Source organism: Chiloscyllium plagiosum, chromosome 21 (genome assembly GCF_004010195.1).
Source record: "Chiloscyllium plagiosum isolate BGI_BamShark_2017 chromosome 21, ASM401019v2, whole genome shotgun sequence".
In the NCBI taxonomy this organism is placed as follows: Eukaryota; Metazoa; Chordata; class Chondrichthyes; order Orectolobiformes; family Hemiscylliidae; genus Chiloscyllium; species Chiloscyllium plagiosum.
The window spans coordinates 34,512,720-34,528,928 of NC_057730.1; the positions used below are offsets into that span (position 1 = coordinate 34,512,720).

General features: G+C 38.9%; 1 protein-coding gene across 11 annotated transcripts in view; it reads right to left on the bottom strand.

The window, feature by feature from the left end:
- Positions 1–7,497: 7,497 nt before the first annotated feature.
- LOC122560748 (myosin phosphatase Rho-interacting protein-like) overlaps positions 7,498–16,209 on the bottom strand; it is a 194,725-nt gene continuing 186,013 nt past the window's right edge. For all 11 annotated transcript variants that reach the window (XM_043711767.1, XM_043711765.1, XM_043711772.1 and 8 more), the window contains one exon: positions 7,498–9,358. In XM_043711767.1, the coding sequence (XP_043567702.1) occupies positions 9,299–9,358 (60 nt within the window). In that variant the 3' untranslated portion in view covers positions 7,498–9,298. The remainder of the gene's footprint in view (positions 9,359–16,209) is intronic.

Consider the following 16,209-nt stretch of genomic DNA (forward strand, 5'->3'; position numbering starts at 1 on the left):
ATCCTCAGTGCTTGGGAGCCTCCTGTCAAGCGCTTCTGTGGTGTTTCCTCCGGCATTTATAGTGGCCTGTCCCTGCCGCTTCCGGTTGTCAGTTTCAGCTGTCCGCTGTAGTGGCCGGTATATTGGGTCCAGGTCAATGCATTTGTTGATGGAGTTTGTGGATGAGTGCCATGCTTCTAGGAATTCCCTGGCTGTTCTTTGTTTGGCTTGCCCTATAATGGTAGTGTTGTCCCATGTTCCATGAACATCAACTAGCCACGAAACGCCACGACCAGCTAACCTTAGTAGCCACACACGCAGACGACAAGCAACATGAATTCGACTGGGACAACTCCCAAGCACTGAGGATGTCACCTAGACAGGGGACGAAACATTTGCAACAAAAATTTCCAGCTCGGCGAACAGAACCACAACAACGAGCACCCGAGCTACAAATCTTCACCCAAACTTTAAGTGGCAAATAATACTCCCAAGATGTATAAGAATTTGAATTGGATAAAGAACATTTGGTTTTGAAACTGTATTTCTGTGAATCATTTATGTTTGAAAAAAGAGATGAATTATGTTGTATTTAAAGACTTAAGGAAGGAATGACTAATGTATGAAGGACTCTAATATTTACAAAAGGTTACATTTATATAGTGCCTTTAAAAGATAGGAAACAATCCAAGTCACCACTTAGCATGTGCAGTACTTCTCATTTTAAACTTCATTAAATTCTTGGACAGTGATGGTTCAGGAAGGGTGCCTGAGTATTACAATTAGTTAACTGCATTTTGATTTCCAAAGGCTTATCACTGTATTTAACCCAAATCTGAGAGATTAAAGTCTTTTGAGGAACCTAAACAATACTGTTTAACAACACTGCAGTAACTTCATCTTTGCAGCAACAAAAGTAGTATTGTAGAAATTTACAGACAGATCCAGCCTGATGCCATGGAATCTCATTCGATTTCACACTCAGTTTTTCTTTAGTAGGAACTTTTCTCAGAGTGGAGAAATATTTGATATAACTTTGTAGTTTGTCGTGTTTTATGTTCCAACTGTGTAAAATAAAGATCTTGTATCTTTTTAAATGTTAATTCTAGATCTCTTGCTAAAACATGAAGGTCAGAGTTTAATGACAAAGGGCTTTTGCCCGAAATGTCGATTTTCCTGTTCCTCTGATGCTGCCTGACCGGCTGTGTTTTTCCAGCACCACTCTAATCTAGACTCTGATTTCCAGCATCTGCAGTCCTCACTTTTGCCTACACTTGCCTCTGGCCTATACTTGTGCACTTTGACTTTTGTATTGTCACAAACTATCATGTAACTTCAAATATCTGGTAGTTACGTTCGAATGAACAGTACCTTTTGTTGTCTTATCTGAACTTTAAATGGCCTTCCTCCTGATGTTTACATGCCAATATTAGCATGACTCCCTGGTTAATCATAGTTGATTGGGGATGGGTAAGGGTGAAGTTTGTGTGAGTTCCTAATTGGCAGGATAATAATGTGCTTTTAACTTTATAATAATATACTGTATTGAACAAAATTGGACAAATCATTACTTATTTTAAAACACATTGGATTGAGAGAAAGTAAAAACACACTTTATACTGTATCTTTCAGAACTTCATTTTTCCAAAATGCCTTGTAGCTAATGAAATCCTTTTTTAAAAGTGTAATTACTGCTATGATAAAACAGGCAGTTAATTTATACCCAGCAATATCTCACAATAGCAATGACATAAATGACCAATTATCCTGCTTTAGTGACATTGCTTATGTATTAATAGACAATAGGTGCAGGAGTAGGCCATTCTGCCCTTCAAGCCTGCACCACCATTCAATATGATCATGCTGATCATCCTTAATCAGTATCCTGTTCCTGCCTTATCTCCATAACCCTTGATTCCACTATCCTTAAGAGCTCTATCTTACTCTTTCTTCAATGAATCCAGAGACTGGGCCTCCACTGCCCTCTGGGTCTGAGCATTCCACACAGCCACCACTCTCTGGGTAAAGAAGTTTCTCCTCATCTCTGTCCTAAATGGTCTACCCCGTATTTTTAAGCTGTGTCCTCTGGTTCAGCACTCACCCGTCAGCAGAAACATGTTTCCTGCCTCCAGAGTGTCCAATCCTTTAATAATCTTATATGTCTCAATCAGATCCCCTCTCAGTCTTCTAAACTCAAGGGTATACAAGCCTAGTCGCTGCAGTCTTTCAGCGTAAGGTAGTCCCGCCATTCCAGGAATTGACCTTGTGAAGCTACGCTGCACTCCCTCAAAAGCCAGAATTGTCTTTCCTCAAATTTGGAGAGCAGAACTGCACACAGTACTCCAGGTGTGGTCTCACCAGTGCCCTGTACAGCTGCAGAAGAACCTCTTCGCTTCTATACTATCCCTCTTGTTATGAAGGCCAGCATGCTATTAGCCTTCTTCACTACCTGCTGTACCTGCATGCTTACCTTCATTGACTGGTGTACAAGAACACCCAGATCTCTTTGTACTGCCCCTTTACCTAAATTGATTCAATTTAGGTAGTAATCTGCCTTCCTGTTCTTGCCACCAAAGTGGATAACCATACATTTATCAACATTAAACTGCATCTACCATGCATCTGACCACTCACCTAACCAGTCCAGGTCAACCTGTAATCTCCTAACATCCTCCTCACATTTCACCCTGCCACCCAGCTTAGTATCATCAGCAAATTTGCTAATGTTATTGCTAATACCATCTTCTATATCATTAACATATATTGTAAAAAGCTGCAGTACCCCACTAGTCACTGCCTGCCATTCCAAAATGGAGCCGTTTATCACTAATCTTTGTTTCCTATCAGCCAACCAACTTTCGATTCGTTAGTACTTTGCCCCCAATACCATGCGTCCTAATTTTGTTCACTAACCTCCTATGTGGGACTTTATCAAAAGCTTTCTGAAAGTCCAGGTACACTACATCTACTGGATCTCCCTCGTCCATCTTCAGAGTTACTCCTCAAAAAATTCCAGAAGATTAGTCAAGCATGATTTCCTTTCATATATCCATGCTGACTCTGACCTATCCTGTTACTACTATCCAGATGTGTCGTAATTTCATCCTTTATAATAGACTCCAGCATCTTTCCCACCACTGAGGTCAGACTAACTGGTCTATAATTTCCTGCTTTCTCTCTCCCACCTTTGTTAAAAAGTGGTACAACATTAGCCACCCTCCAATCGGCAGGAACTGATCCCGAATCTATCGAACTCTGGAAAATAATCACCAACGCATCCACGATTTCTCAAGCCACCTCATTCCGTGCCCTGGGATGTAGACCATCAGGCCCCAGGGACTTATATACCTTCAGACCTAACAGTCTCTCCAACACCAAATCCTGGCAAATATAAATTCCCTTAAATTCAGGTCCTTCAGCCACTGTTACCTCAGGGAGATTGCTTGTGTCTTCCCAAGTGAACACAGATCTGAAGTACCCATTTAATTCCTCTGCCATTTCTTTGTTCCTAGTAATATATTCCCCTGTTTCTGTCTTCAAGGGACCAATTTTTGTCCTAACCATTTTTTTGCCTTGCACAGACCTAAAAAAGCTTTTACTATCCTCCTTAATATTCTTGGCCAGTGTACCTTCGTACCTCATTTTTCCTCTGCGTATTTCCTTCTTAGTAATCCTCTGTTGCTCTTTAAAAGCTTCCCAGTCCTCAGTTTTCCCACTTATATTTGCTATGTTATTCTTTTTCTCTTTTAACTTTGTATGTTTCTTAACTTCCCTCGTCAGCCACGGCCACCCATGCCTCCTCCTGGGATCTTTCTTCCTTTTAGGAATGAACTGATCCTGCAACGTCTGCATTATACACAGAAATATCCGCCATTGTTCCCCCACGGTCATCCCTGCTAAGGTATTACACCATTGAACTTTGGCCAGCTCCTCCCTCATAGCTCCATAAGCATGTTAAAATCCCCCATAACAACTGTAGTAACATCTTTGCAACAGGCCAAAGATGGAAATTAATTCCTGAAAACAGTGGTGTAGGATCTTTTACATCAAATTGAAATGGAAGTTGGGGCCTCAACTCTCAACTCTCTCCATCAATGTAGTACTGTATAAGCTTCAGCCTAGGTTACATATCGAAGTCTGGAGTAGTGCTTGAACTCCTGAATCCAAGATACGTTACTACTGCTCGGAGAAAGCTTTTTCAGAAATTGAAACATCTCCATATAGACTGTATTGACTCAGATATTTTAAATATTCATATTCATCTGCAAATCCAGAGCCAGGATAATTTGCTTGCTCTTCATCAAAGTATTCAACTTTCACTACACACTTCTCATGGTGCTATTGAGGCCAATGGCATTCTAAATGAATTTAATTACATGAACCCATTCTAAAGATTAGTGCTATGTTTAAATTTGACATTGAGTATTTTTGGTATCAAAATTGCCTTTAATTAGAACTTAAATAGAACCAGAAGTCCAGCTGTTGATTAATCTCATTTGCTGAGGAGATAACAGCCCAAATAATTAAGTGTATTCAGGATGGAGACAGATCTTAATCAGTGAGTGAATCAAGAGTTATGGGGAAAAGGGAGGTGGGCGAAGTTGAGGATTATCAGATCAGCTGTGTAGTGGATGGTGGATTGAATTATTAAATGGTGGATTAGACTCCGGCTAAATGGCCTACTTGCTCATATTTCTATGGCCATGATTTCTTTCAAAATGGTTTTTGAGCCTGACTTTAGAGTGAATAATTTTTTGGAATATTGTGTACAGTTCTGGTCCCCCTGCTACAGGAAGGAGGTCATGAAACCTGAAAGGGTTCAGAAAATATTTACAAGGATGTTGCCAGAATTGGCGAGTTTGAGCTATACGGAGTGGCTGAATAGACTGGGGCTGTTTTCCCTGGAGCATCGGAGGCTGAGGGTGACCGTTTAGAAATTTTTAAAATCATGAGGGGCATTGATAGGGTAAATAGACAAGGTCTTTTCACCAGGGTGAGTGATTCCAATACTAGAGGGCATAGGTTTAAGATGAGAGGAGAAAGATTTAAAAGGGACCTGAGGAGCAACTTTTTCACGCAGAGTGGTGCGCGTATGGAACGAGAAAGTAGTGGAGGCTGGTACAGTTCCAACATTTAAAAGGAATCTGGATGGGTATATGAATAGATAGGGTTTAGGGAGATATGGGCCAAATGCTGGCAAATAGCACTAGATTTATTTAGAATGTCTGGTCGGTATGGATGAGTTAGACCCAAGGCACTGTCTCCGTCTCGAGGTTTGTTCGGGTTTGGGAACTTGTCTTTTTTTATCCAAGCTTAACAGAAACATCCACATAGAGTCAGACAGCACAGAAACAGACTCTTCACTCCAACCAGTCCATGCTGAGTATAATCCCAAATTAAACTAATGGTCATTCTGCTTTAATGCAACAGTTGTATTCCTCTGCAACCTCGCACTGTAGAAAATAGTGCAATGGAAAACCACTATAAAAAATCATGTCAAAGATTGCTAATAGAAAATTGCTATACCTGTTCAGTAAAAAGTTCGCGTTATCCATTCAATGTCCACAATTCGTCCATCTCATTATAGCCAATTCACACTGACGAAATGCATGTTATAGCAGAACAACCTGTAGTGCCATTGCCTGCTCGTGGCCCATTACCCTTCCAAACCTTTCCTATTCATGTACTTATCCAAATGTCTTTTAAACATTTTATTGTACCTACATCCACCACTTCAAGAAGTTCATTCCACATGTGAAGTCCCATCTGTACCAGAGATTCAATAATAACATTTCTGAACAGATTATTTTGAAAACATCTATATAGCAAAGTAAGTTACCTCAGAATGAGGAACATTTTGCAACCAGACTAGAAGTGGAGAGATAAAACCTGGAAGGTTACCTAAAGATGAGTACATTGAAACTCAAGTGTTTCACAACTTCTTCCTGAAGCTATCTGTAGTTACGGTCCAGAAGTTGAAGTCACAACTGACTGAAACCTGCACACTCGAACATATTATAAAAGAAGTGTTTTGGGTAATATACAAAAGCTATTTTGTTTCATTTTAATTTTAAAGGAAGTGATAGTGTGCTTTTACTGTGAGTTTAAAAAGCTTTGAATTTGTATTAGAAGCATTTATTCTACTTTATTTTGTCTTTAACAATAAAACTGAAATCAAAATAAGATCTATCAAGCCAGAACCCGCAATATGACTTATCTGGTAAGAACATAACTGAGATCATAATAAGCTGTAAATTTAAAGTGCTTAAACAAAAAAATAGTAATTAAACTTATTTTAACTATCATGATGAACAAGCTAACTATAACAGCTAAAACACACTTCTAATATTTTTGCAAGATTGATTTATTATGAATTTATTCATTTAGAATTTGCTTCAAAACCTTGCATGTTGCAACAGTTGTACGTTGTTGACTGAGATAAGAAATTTTTTTTATGAGTTGCAGACTTTATTTATACACTACTGAGAAAACAAAATGCATTACATGTTTTCCCAGCTTCTGCTGATGGGGAAAATAACTTAAATTTATTAAAATCATGTTCATCTATATCTGATTTTCAGTTAACGTGTAGGAGCTTTGCAGTAATGGAAACAATCTTCCTTCTCAGAAAGAACGATCACGACAAATTATTAGAGCAATGGACTTCTGTGTAGCTGCTGAAACTGACAATGACTCTGTAACATTCCTCTGAAACTAACAATGACTGTAATATTTTCTATAAACAAACCATGCTGCACAAACAAAAACTCAATATCTGGACCATTATACCATGAACTGTATAGAATATTGTGACATGTGCTCTGAGGGTGAGAGAAGGCTCGCACCTGACAGCCGTGCTGCCTGATGTCTCTCCCTGTCTCCGGAGTTCCAGTTTCTTTGTACAATAAACTCTGTCATTGAATCCCAATTCTGACTCCAAGACTGGTGATTTTCCCAACAACAATAGCAAAGTTCTCTTCCCTAGGATGAGGGAATTCACAACTAAGGGACATATTTTTAAGTTGAGAGGAGAAAGATTTAAAAGAGACCTAAGGGGTTATTACACAAAGGGTGTTTCATGTGGAATGAACTGCCAGAGGAAATAGTAGATGCAGGTACAGTTAGAACATTTAAAAAGATATTTGCATAGGTACACAAATAAGAAAGGTTTAGAGGGATATGGTCCAAATGCAAATCAGACTAGTTGGACGGAACACTGTTTCTATGCTGTATGATTCTTTATAGGTAACATAATACCGAAACACATTTGAAGACTAAAGTGTTTGTAGCATTGGATCAAGTAGGTGCTGTACCTCTGATATTAACCTTCTAACTGACAAAAAGATTGTGAAATATACAGCTGAATTCTTCAATTCCTGATGTTTTTGAATTTGTTAGCTGCTATTGGAAATTGACTGGCCATCTTTAGAAGAAAGAAATGACACGCTTTATTTTGGCAGTTGTGGTGGATTATCATTCAATTCATGAACAAAATGAACCAATGTGAAAGTCATTACAAACTTTGCATCTCCCTAATTTTAATCAAGTGCTTTAATGTCATAAAGAACTCAGTAGTAAATACAGAATGCTATTGAATTGACAACTTGTCTGTAAATATTACTGTCAATTCTGTGCAGCTACTCCAAGTTAAGTTACATACTGTAATAAAAACATTTTTTTCGGTAGACCTTCAACACAATATGGAAGTCTTCACAAATTAGAAATCTGGAATTTTATGGTGGAAAATGGGTTGAACAGCTCTGGTTCAATTACACAGAAACCACTGTGTTCACCAGCACAATCTGATGCAGAATCTTTTCACTAGATTTAAAAATTGTCATCTCAGTTTCTGCATATGGCTTGTCAAACAACATAAGCTACAGAAACGTTTCACTTACTGATTGTCTGATAAATCAGAGGTGGTTAGCTGGGATCTGCAAAAAGTACATCATAATCCAGTGCTTTCACAGATATGCTGCAGGTACAGCATTGCATGTCCTATATCATCTGTAATAACTTATGTATTCATATAGTTGCAGTACTATTACATAATAGCAGGGAATGATTGAATTTGTTTGAAATGGTCATTTACATTTTTAAAAGTTAAAATCCTAATTTATTGCATACTTTGGGAATCAAACACTTAACATTTAAGGCGTGCATCTGAGTTCCTTCCACATTTTCTGAATAGTGTGTCTCAGTAACCCCACTGCACCAATATAACTTTCCTTCTTTAGTAAGTTTGTCAATTTAGTTACCAATAGCATATCTTATGGAGGTAAATTGTGATGGAACAAATATCTAACTTACAAAAGCACATACTTTCCCCATGATAAGTTTGCCTTTCCTAAATTTGCTCTCATCACAATCTGAGAATGGGAGACGAGAGGCAATGATTAACTTAGATTGTCATCTATTTCTATTTCCACTCAACCCAGTAGAATTAGGTTTGGTTTTAAAGCTACTACATTTTTGTGCTCTGTTGTAGTATACATTTTGACTTTAGGACTTAAAAATATGACTGAGCAGTGTCTGTTTTCTTGGTGCTAAACAGCCGTTAATACCTCTAACACAGCAGACAGGAAGCATATGATGCATATCCTGCTCCCTACTTTGTGCCCACACTCTCAACAGGAGAAAGTTTACACATGCATAGAGCTCAACACCTGGTTGAAGCTTCCTCTGCAACAATGGTTTACGTTGAAGCAGTTATTAGTGAATTCAAATGAGTAAGCATAAACAGACAGTGCTTAAATAGACTGTTGTAACCAACAAGGTTAGTATTTGCATGCCCTGACTCCCATTAAACCATGCAGTGTTGCTGGACACTCCTGTCTCTTTTGAAGGAACCTACACTCCTTCTCTCATAGCCACTACCACACTTTTCCAGAAATAAACAGGAAAGTAGATTGCTAAGTCAGGAAACCTTTCCACCGTAATAGAATTGCAGCACCTGACATCCACCCGTTGGGAGTCTAAGCAGTAAACATACTGTAGATGCAATGGCTAGCAAAACCAGATTTCTTTTGTGAAAATAAATTATTTTCCTAAAAGTAAGAGGACAAATTTCCAAATTTTAAAACAATTTTTGGTTACTTTACTGAAGAGAATCATTAGCATTTAACACAGATTAAGCATAACATTGACATGGATTTACGAATATGCTAATAATTAAATGTCACATTATGGGCTAATGTGCAAAGTCAGAATGAACTAGATGTTTGTTTTCCCTCCAGGATTAATTATTACAATGTGAGGCAGTCTGTTTATTGAAGAGAGAGAGGCTGTGACCTAGGGCAGTGTTGAATGCAGAAATCTCCTAGTCCTTGGGTTCAAAAAGCTTCATCTTTTCTTGAACTGTGAGACCTTCTTTCAAGCTCTATAGAAAAAAGTCAAACAATTATTTATTTTTGCCACAAAAACAAAGCTTGTTTTCATCCAGAATAAGAACAGCATTACAGTTAATAGGTTAAATATCCTGGTGAGAGAGTTAGGTGTAAAGTATAAGTGATAGAATTTAGGGAGGAAGTCACTCTTCACAAAATATGCATCAATCTCTACTCATTCAAGAATTAATATAGAATCCATACATGAAATAAGTCTGCCTCTGAGCACAACACTTACTGCCAAATCCTCGCATGATGGACATAGTTTTGAATAATGTAGGAACCATGAAGGACATATCAGCTTCAGTGTTTAAAACTTACCACTGGAGTGACATAACAGTATTATGCCTAATTATTCTCGTGCTCACACTTCGTAATTAAATATCTCTGCAGCCTACAAACAGTCAGATTTAAATAATTTAAAAGGATGACTGTTCAGCATACTGTTAATTACTGCATCCATGAAGAAACTGCTACAACATACACAACAATCTCAGATTCAACTGTAGATCAATTCTTCTTCCATTTCACTATTTAAGCCATTTTTCGCCATAATTGTCAGCCACGTTTCATATAAAGACATGCCTAAATTTTATACAGATTGAGAACATTCCATCTCTGATATCAGTGCTTCCCCAGAAATTAATGTTGCATCAGATATTATTTTGAGGAAAAATCTTTACAACTTAATGGAAAAAACATGATCAAAATCCTTTTGAGAGAATGGGGTTGAGAGTAAAAAAATGTCAACAAGACCAATGAGTCTGGACAATTGATTTAAACATTACAGATGCAAATGCTTTCAGGCTTTCCATCACAACAGAGATTGAGCTGTACTAGTAAATAGTACTTGTTAGCATTAGCTGCATAATGTGTGACAATGTTAAGATAAGCTAACACTTCCATTCAGTGCTTCAAATGGAGAGTGCAAACTCAAGGAAGTTTTAATGAATCTACACAAGGCATGAATGGGTATAGCCCTCGTTGCTGCATGGAGTGACTGATATACCAAAAGATGCAGAAAAAGGCAACTTGGTTGAAGAACTTGATTATTGCCAAGGTTCTAGAAACATTCTTGAGCATAGATTATTCTGCATGTGTTCAAAACTGCCCCCAATTCCAAGTAGATGGGCTGTTGTACAAAAGATATAGCTACTTTGATGAAGGTGCCCATGGAGTCAAGTGAAATAGGTAGAGTGGAAAATTTCAAAGCATTAGGTGATTGGTGATCTTTTTAGAATGAGATGTATTGACCCTAAAGTATTTTCTGCCTTCATGACTTTTTAAAATTATTCATGCAGAGGATGTGAACATTTTCTGTAAGGCCAGCACTGATTGCCATCCCTGGTTGTCCTCGAGGTGGTGGTGGTCAGCTGCTTTCTTGAAACCCTGCAGACTATTTTGTCTACGATTTGGAGGGGCTGGTGTTGGATTGGAGTGGACAAAGTTAAAAATCACACTACACCAGGTTATAGTCCAAAAGGTTTATTTGGAAGCATTAGCTTTTGAAGCGGTGATTCTTCATCAGTTGATCAACAACCACCTGTTGAAGAAGCAGCACTTCGAATGCTAGTGCTTCCAAATAAATCTGTTGGACTATAACCTGGTGTTGTGTAATTTTCATTTTGTCTCGGTGCACCTACAATCTATTAGGGCAGGAGTTCCAGGATTTTGACTCCAACAATAAAGAAACTGCAGTAAATTTCCAAGTCAAGATGGCAAGTGACATGGAGAATTTGGAGGTATTTGTGTATCCATGTATCTGTTGCTTTCTAGATGTACTGGATTTGGGTTTGGAAGGCGCTGTCTGAGGAACCTTGATGAATTTCTACAGGGCACCTCATAGATGATATACATTGCTACTACAACGCATTAGTTGTAGTGAGAGTAAATGGTACATCAACAAACAATCAAGTGGGCTGCTTTGTCCTGAATGCAGTCAAATGTTTTGAGTGGTGTTGGATCTGCACTCATTTAGGCAAGTGGACAGTATTTTAGTACACTCCTAACTCATGCCTTGTTGAGGGGAGATGGATGGTGAGTTACTGCAGAAATCCTAGCTTTTGGCCTGCTCTGTATCCACAGTATTTATGCAGATGGTTCAGTTCAGTTTCTAGTCAATGGTAATCTTCAGGATGTTGATAGTGGTGGATTCAGAATAGAGTCATTCAGCACGGAAACAGACCCTTTGGTCCAACCAGTCCATGCCAAACATAATCCCAAACTAAACTAGTCCCACCTGCCTCTCTCCAAACTTTTCCTATTTATATACTTATCCAAATGTCTTTTAAACATTGTAATTGAATCCACATCCACCACTTTCTTGGAAAGTTCATTCCTTAAATGAACCAAACTCTGTGCAAAAAAAAAGCCCCTTGTCTTTTTTTTAATTGTTCTCCTCTCACCTTAAAAATGTGATCCCTAGTCTTGAAATCCCATATTCTAAGGAAAAGACAACTACCATTAACTTTATCTCTACCCCACATTATTTTACAAACTTCTGTAAGGTCACCTCTCAACCTCCTATGCTCCAGTGAAAAAAGTTTCAGCCTATCCAGCCTTTCTTTATAACTGACATGTTCCACACCTAGCAACATTCTGGTAAATCTTTTCTGAACACTCTCCATCATAATAAAACCCTTCATATAACTTAAATAGTAATATTAAGAGCCCATAGTTAGATTTTGGAAATGGTTATTGCCTGGCACTTGTATGACATAAATGTTACTTGCTACTTATCAGCCCAAGCTTGAAAGTTGTCCAGGTCATGTATGGATACAGACTGCTTCAGTATCTTTGGTGTATTGAATGGTGCTGAACATTGTGAAATCATCAATAAGCATCTCCACTTCTTATCCTATCATGGAGGAAATGTAATTGATGAAGTAGCTGACCCATCCTGAAGAACTCCAGCTGTTATCTCCTGGTAGAATTGAGGTAGTTTACTTGACATGGTGAACCTGAATGGAGGGAAGTCAACTGATCAAGTCAGTGCAACTGAGGAAGTTCATTTAACTTAGCAAAGCAAGTGGCAGGCACCTCCAGAAGTGGGGCTGAGGCATTGTCACCAATAAGTTGGTTTTGTGAATAAAAGCCCATTACCATCTAAAAGAATTAGTGATGGAAAAAAGGTGTTCCCCTTTAGCACTTTGTGCACAGACCAAGATTCCTGGAAATGTGGAAAGTCAGCACAAAATGAATGATTGCCAATCTCTGGGGATGAAATTCCCCTGAAACATTGAGACAGTGTGATAAACAAAACTGACTCTGAAGTTCAACAGCTTTAACTGGGAGTTAACCACATACCACATTGAACATTTGAAATGGAGTAGGAAGCCATTTAGTTCTTCAAGCCTGTATCACCATTCTGTAACATCAGGGCTGATCCTCTGGCTCAGTTTTATCCTCCTGCCCTATTCCATATCCCCTGTTTCCCTACATTGTTAAAAGTCTATAAATCTCTGATCTGAATATACTCAATGACTGAATATCCATAGGTCTTGAAGTTATGGAATTCTAAAGAATCATAACCCTTTGGGTGAAGAAAGGATTCATTTTAGTACAAAATGGCTGATTGCCGATTCTAAGACAACTTTAATTCAAACATTTTCAACTATGAGAAACATCTCCCAAGTATCAACCCGAGAAAACTCTATGAATTTTAGGATATCAGAGAGCGTCTTCTCAAATCTAGGAAGGTATAATCAACTAGATATTTCACAAAGACAATAATTCAAACTCAAGAATCAGCGAAGTGAATGTCTAATTAACCTCCCAGAAAAAATCCTCCTTTAGTAAGGAGACAAGATTGTACATAGTAATCTGTATCGTCTCACCAAGACACCACGTAAAAGCACTGACTCTTGTTCTCCAATCCCTTTTGTGTTATACACTAACATCACACTTGCAGTCCTAACTGCATGCTGTACCCTTATTTTAACTTTATAAAATGTACACAAGAATCTCCAGGAACATTTGAGTAACATTTCCCTATTTCTCACTGTTTAAAAAATAAATCCTTTTTCTATTTTTCCTACAAAACTGGATAACTTCATATTTATCCACATTATACTCCAGCTACCATGTTCTTGTCCACTCTTGACCTGTTCATAGCCGTTTGCATCCTTCTCACAACTTACTTTCCAATCTAATCTTACAAAACAGAAAATTGAGAGATTTGATAGAGATGCAAGATGATTAGGGGGTTAGATAGGGTTGACAGTGTGAACCTTTTCCCGCGTATGGAGTCGGGTATTACAAGGGGGCATAGCTTTAAATTAAGGGGGGGTAGATATAGGACTGAAGTTAGGGGTAGGTTCTTCACTCAGCGAGTCGTAAGTTCATGGAATGCCCTGCCAGCAGCAGTGGTGGACTCTCCCTCTTTATGGGCATTTAAGCGGGCATTGGATAGGTATATGGAGGATAGTGGGTTAGTATAGGTTAGGTGGGCTTGGATCGGCGCAACATCGAGGGCCAAAGGGCCTGTACTGCGCTGTATTCTTCTATGTTCTATGTTCTATGCTCAAAATCATGAGGAATCTAGACAGTTGAGAGGATTAGATTTTGTGGTCCCACACTGTATTTGAAGGTGGGGGCCTAGTACAATATTGCACAATCCCACAATCCCATTGCTTTCCCACATACCATCAAGGTTTCTAACCTAAGGAGATTAATGCTGCTCTCTGTGTAAAATGGCTGCTTTGCAGCTGGCTGATTGATGGCTGGGTCCCTACCAACTTAATAGCTGGAATTGGGAATAATATGATAACCCATAAAATCCACCCACAGGTCTTCCACTACAGAGCCAAAATGTCAAGAAGTAAAATACATATATTTAAAATGATTGGCAAAAAAACCAAAGACAACATACTTTTTAAGCATCAAGCGGTTACCATCTGGAATACACTGCATGAAAGGAGCTGGTGGAGCCAGTTTTAATAGTGGCTGTCAGGGATAAGCATTTGAAAGCAAAAATAAAATTGGGGGCAGAGGAACGGGTCAGGAAATGGGACTAGCTAAATTGCTGTTGTATGGGCATGGTGGACTGAATGGCTTTCCTCTGTGCTGTAACCATTCTGTCTGATTTTTATTTTGTACGAGCTCCATTAAACTTGATTCCAGTCCCATTTGATTAAGTATCTAAAAGGCTGAGGTTCAAGGACTGATCATTGTAGTACTGTATAAAGATACACTGCAGAAATTCACCAAAGATCTTCAGACAGCATCTTCCAAATCGACAACCACTTCCACCTAGAAGGACAAGGGCAGCAGATATATGAGAACACCACCACCCTCAAGTTCCCCTCCAAGCCACCACCATCCTGACTTGAAAATATATTGGCGTTCCTTCACTGTCACTGGGTCAAAACCCTGGAATTCCCTCCCTAATGGCTTTGTGGGTCAACACACAGCAGGTGGACTGCAGTGGTTCAAGAAGGCAGCTCACCATCACCTTCTCAAGGGCAAATAGGGACGGGCAATAAAACTGCTGGCCAGCCAGCGACACCAACATCTCACAAAATGAATTTTAAAAACTGTCAGCCTTGAAGCTATCTGTTTGTTCTCACCTTCCATTTTTTTTTTGTATATTGAGAAAAAAATTTTAAGTTTTTTACAAAATTACAAAATCACTACAAAATAGTGTGACAACTTTATAATATAATGACAATAACAATAAACAAACTAATCTTCTACTCCACAAATGGCTAAAACGAGAGCGAAAAAGAAAAGCTCTACAAAAACTACAATTCAATAAATAACTAGAGGAAGAAAAAAAGAAAAATAAATAAGTAACCAAAATAAAATTAAACCAAGTTATACCAAGGTAACAAATTATATTCTATTAAGTTACAACCCTCAGCACATTCCCACCAAAGCTCCCCACCACTACGAGCATTAGTAAGCAAACCCATATTTATTCAGGATTTTTCTTTCCAGAGGTCCCCAGACTGCCAGACCTAGGCCTCATGACTACACAAAAGCCCTGATCAATATAGCTGACAAGTCTGCATCAATACAATTCGGAAAGGACCGCCATGTTCTATAAAACAGTTCCGTTTTCTGGTGCACCATACTTGTAAGGAAGTCAAGGGGGGTGTGCTCCATAAATAGCCGATGCCAGCCCGCAAGTCCCGGGCAATTCTCCAACACCCAACTCATTAGAATATTCTTCCTCACACAAAATGAAAGAATATTAAGCAATTTCTTCCCATGCACGTCCAGAGAGGGAGATTTGGAAGACCCAAGAGGAGATACACCGAATCCAACTTAACCTCAGTTCCCAAAACCTCTTCCAAAACTCTCGCTATGGCATCCCAATACTTGCGAAGCTTGAGGCGTGACCACAAGCAATGACTAAGAGTGCCAACATCCATTTTATATTTGGGGCATATTGGAGACACTCCTGTCTTCAATTTTGCAAGCCGTTCCGGTACCAAATGAGTAGCTTCAGCTGAATAGCCTGGGTTCTGTTACAATTTGAGATCTTCCAAACGTTCTCCCAAATATCCTCCCACATCTCTGACAAAATTTCCACCCCCAATTCTTCAGTTCAGATTATGCAAAGCCATTCAATATCCTTTGAAACATTCCTACCTAACAAGTGATAGAGGATGCTGACCGAGAGAGTGCCCGTTGACCGGAGCATCAGAAGATCCTCCCAGCGCCGAAGGTCCTGCCTTATCTTCTCTTGCAACTGCACATAATTAGCTTTATATAATTGATCAAAGACCAGGGTAATAAAAATGACTAAATACAGGAAACCTCCCTGTGACCACCGGAAAGGGAAACGGGTTCCATCTCCAAAATTGGATATACTAATAAGGCCGCTCCAAAGGCATGGCCT